The sequence below is a fragment of the Pteropus alecto genome, unplaced genomic scaffold, assembly GCF_000325575.1.
Source record: "Pteropus alecto unplaced genomic scaffold, ASM32557v1 scaffold150, whole genome shotgun sequence".
Taxonomy (NCBI): domain Eukaryota; kingdom Metazoa; phylum Chordata; class Mammalia; order Chiroptera; family Pteropodidae; genus Pteropus; species Pteropus alecto.
This window is the reverse complement of record NW_006429686.1, coordinates 374,728-378,884: the sequence shown is the minus strand read 5'-3', so window position 1 is coordinate 378,884 and position 4,157 is coordinate 374,728. Positions and strand designations below refer to the sequence as shown.

The 4,157-nt window shown below is 37.5% G+C and overlaps 1 protein-coding gene across 1 annotated transcript; it reads right to left on the bottom strand.

The window, feature by feature from the left end:
* Position 1: 1 nt before the first annotated feature.
* MUM1L1 (MUM1 like 1) lies at positions 2-2,013 on the bottom strand (the record flags this gene model as incomplete). Its single annotated transcript, XM_006904028.3, has 1 exon — positions 2-2,013. A coding segment is annotated over exon 1 (2,001 nt), but the record flags the coding sequence as incomplete, so codon positions are not given.
* Positions 2,014-4,157: the final 2,144 nt, after the last annotated feature.

Sequence of the window (4,157 nt, the reverse complement as noted above, 5' to 3'; positions counted from 1 at the left end):
ATCCTAGAGATGGTCCTTTTAGATACTTTTCTTCAGCTGCCTCGTAATCTAATCCATCAACACCAGAAATTGAACAAATGATTGCTTCTGGCAGAAGAACTTCCAGGATAAATTTAACTTTATCATTTCTTATCAGAGCCAGCATTCTTTCGTCTATTTGACTGTAAATTCCTTGTAAATATTTCACCACCTCATCCAACTGATCTTCATCCTCTAAGTATGTTTCAATACAGGGAGTGAACTCCTTTGCGTTCAAAAATGATTTCAGCCACCTGGACTTTTTTGTGCCCTTTAAAATGGCAAGAAGATGGTTCTCGGTTCCTTTTTCATTCACAATAAAGTCCACCAGGTTCCTATTGGCTCGGTCCCGGACAGTTTTCATTCGGTCAGGGAGAATTTTCTGGAAGGACATTTTCTTGGTCTTGGAAGTCATGGCCATTGGTTCCCTAGAATCTTCATTATGCAGTTTTGGAAATAAGTCCCTGAAGGTATCCTGTCTAATCGTTTTCCGAATTGGATAACTGATGTCAGCAGCATAATACTCAAAGAAAGAGCCTGCAAAAGAACCACAACCTAATCTAACTCTGTAGTCACAAATCAGTGAGATGCACCAGTCAATACTTTCTTTGTAATCTTCCCTGGCTTTATCTACTAGTTCTTGTTTCTCTTTACAATCAAATTTCTTTAATCTTCTAAAAGACACTCTAATGCCTCTCTTTTCAGGATTCATGCTTGACTCAACAAAAAGCACACTTGCTTTTTTGTCTTTTCGCCTGATGTTTTTAACCACTGCTGGCCAAAATGGATATTTTTGATATTTAAACCAGACTATCATTCCTATTTCAAATGAATGCGGCTCATAATGAAAAACTATGCGTGGAAGTTCTTCATCTTCCTCATCATCATCTAATACAGAAGCATCAACAGAATTTAGATGCACTGACTTGTCAGAAGCTTGAAGTTCTTCCCCAAGCTCCTCAAAATCCAGTCTCTGAAGATTTCTTTCATTATTCACAAGGTGTGAATAATCCAGGATGCGGTTAGAGGCACTAAATGAAACCTGAGATTCCCATGAACGACACCTGGAGAATGCTGAAGCATCGGTCTCTGATTCTGTGGAGGGTTGATTCTGGCTAGTATCTGAGCATGGATTCGAGGGACCCTCTCCAGGATCTTCAATATTCTCTGAGAAAGTAGAGTGTTCAGAGGAAATAGCCAGGGTCTCTGGGCAGATGTCCTCTGGCTCCTCTTTCACAGCTTTGGGCACAATGAAGAAATCTGACGACCAAATTGGAGTGAATTTCTCATCTTTAACACATTCATCCTCCTCTTTGACCACGGAATGCAAAAGCATAACTGTTGACACGTCAATCTTTTCCTTGCTCTCCTTTTCATCTTCTTCTGAAAGTGAAGGAAAAATTTGGTACCAGCTGAAGTTTTGTGATGACTTTGTTTCCATTTCACTTGAAATAGTATTGATGGTTGTATGCACCTGTGATTTATCATCATACAGGGAACCATCACTCTCTGAAGATACTGACAGGGATGTTGGATTTTCACTTTTTTCAAGACACTTTGATATGTTTCCTTCGTTCTCCCGATACTTTTTACGAGGGGGTGAATCAGAAAGCTTTTGTGGTACATTTTGAGACAGTGAAGTGGTCTCTTCTTCATCCGAACTGCTTGCTTGATTCAAATTTGTTCTCTCATTCAGAATATCAAGTGCCACTTTTAGTGATCTTGCATAGGCTGTTTCCTCTCTAGGTAGACCACCACCCTCTGACTGTGCTGCTAGTGAGGAGGCAATGGCTTCAATTTGAAATTTATTTAGGATCTTTGTTTCCGTGCTTTCCACTTTAATTTTTTCATCTAGTGAGAGTATTTGAACTTCTAGAGAAAATGTCTTTTTTCTCTTACTGTTTGATAAAGTCTCAGATCTGGACAAAACTTTTGCTGGCCATAACTGGTCTTTCCAATTGCATAGGACATACTCAGCATCCATTGTGATTTAGATTTGTGTGATAAAAGGTTATGATCAGAGACAGGTGTCTGGTTATACTCGGCACTGTTGAGGCAGTTCCTACCAAAAACAACACTCTTACAAAAGTCTCTTTTGTCTTAGAACTACAAAATGTTTACAGCTTGAGTGTTCTGTTCTCCAGCAGAATTTCCCAAAGATGCTTGAGCCTGTTGTTTAAATGGGACAATACAGAAGATGCTGAAATAAGGGAAAGAAAAAGATGAAAAGTATCAGCAAATAAAGTTATTTTGCTAAAGTAGAAGGTGAGCAATTACAAATAGAGAAGAGATAAAATAAAGAATAATGCTTAATAGAGCATGAGATGAAGTGGAAAATGCAGCATAATGTAAGGGGAGATAAGAATTGGAGAAGTGGTTTATAATACCTCAGATTCGATAATTTATCCTTATTATTGCACATGATTATTAAGAAGTAAATCTGTGTACACGCTGGCAGAGGTGGGAAAGGTTGTGGTAGTGGGTCAGGGACTTTACGTTATCAGATAGTGTGGGATATTTGTTTCCCTAGTGTTATACCTAAGACAGTGGGGCTCTAAACATGGCATGTATCACAATCATCTAGAGGTTCTGATAAAACTAGATTTCTAGGCCCTAACCTGAGAGTTTTATTCAGAAGGTCTAGATAAGACCCAACATCTTATATTTCTAAGTTCTCAAGTGATTCTAATGCAACTTTTCCAAGAACTCCTTGAGAAGCACTGTTCTAGTGGAAAACATAGCTTTATGAGTTTTAAGCTATAAATACTTTCCTGTTCATCCAAAGCAGGCATATAAAGAAAACACGGTATATATCTCCCAGACCCAGACAAAAACACAATGATCTTGTTAAGAACATGAGCTTAGAAGGCAGTGATTCAGCATGGTTGCTATGTTTACTCACTGGAAAAGATAGTTATCAAAGATTTGATAGCCAGGTGACTGGCTAAGACCTAGGCAGAAATCTGAAGAGCTTCTTGCACAATTTCTTCATGGTGATTTAACATATGAGGTTCTGTCCCCAAACTAGAAGCTACGTCTTTTAATTACAGAATGCTGTGGCTATAGAACAGGGAGCAAAATAAATTATACCTCATCTTTTCAGCCTAACATTGTTGAAATGTGTCTTTTAATTTAAAATGCTATGGCTGCAGAGCAGGAAGAAAAATAAATTGCACCTCAGGTCCTCAACAAGTTTTTAATGTGAAATGTTTTGTGAAGTGGGAAGAGCCTTACCCAGTATCACATGAATCATGGAGTATCTGGTCCTGTGATCTAGTTGTCCTGATTCTCACTCCAAAAGGAAAAAGGCTGCCCAAAAGAAGACAGAAATTCAAAATGATGAAATGGGAAAATATGCAGAAAATTCTCTACCAAAACTTTAGAAGGCATGTCATTCTTAAACACAGTATGTAGAATCTCATCCGTGATGTACATACCATGTTCATTTTCATTCTTGTTCTTGTTTTAAATTCTCTTTGTGATACAGTTATGCTACTTGGTTCATGCTGAAATCAACTCTCTGATTAGAAGAGTGTGAGGGAGCCACAGGAGAAAAGAGAAGTAAAAATGCCTGTGTTTTCTATGAGCCAGGCTGTAGATTTTATTTGAATCCTCACATCGATCACTGTGTGGATTTTTCCTTATTTACACACATAATCTTTTCATTGGAATTTTAATAATACTCTACATGCTGTCTCATAGTCCACTAAAACAAAAATGTTTCATTATTTGGTTTACTATTTTCATAAAAATGGTTGCCTGAAGAAAATTTAAGAAACTTGGCGAACGCCATCTTGTGACCAGAATCAGAACTGCAGCCTCCCCAGGTGGTACAGGCAGGGCCTCAATCACCATAAGATCCTTTTTAAGAGAGAAGGGTAGAAACTACATTTAGGCAGTCAAGTCTTACCAGGCTTCTAGAATTTTCCGTTCTAAGCTCAAGGGTTTAGTCAATGTTTCTGGTTATAAAAACATCCAGACACATATTAAAAATTGAAAAGATGCAGAAAGATATACACAAAATAAACTCTATATAAATAATCACTATATTTTCTATATTCACAGAATATTTTTGTGTATAAATGCATATGATTTCAAACCAACATCAGATCTCAATTAAAAATATAGTTTGAACATCA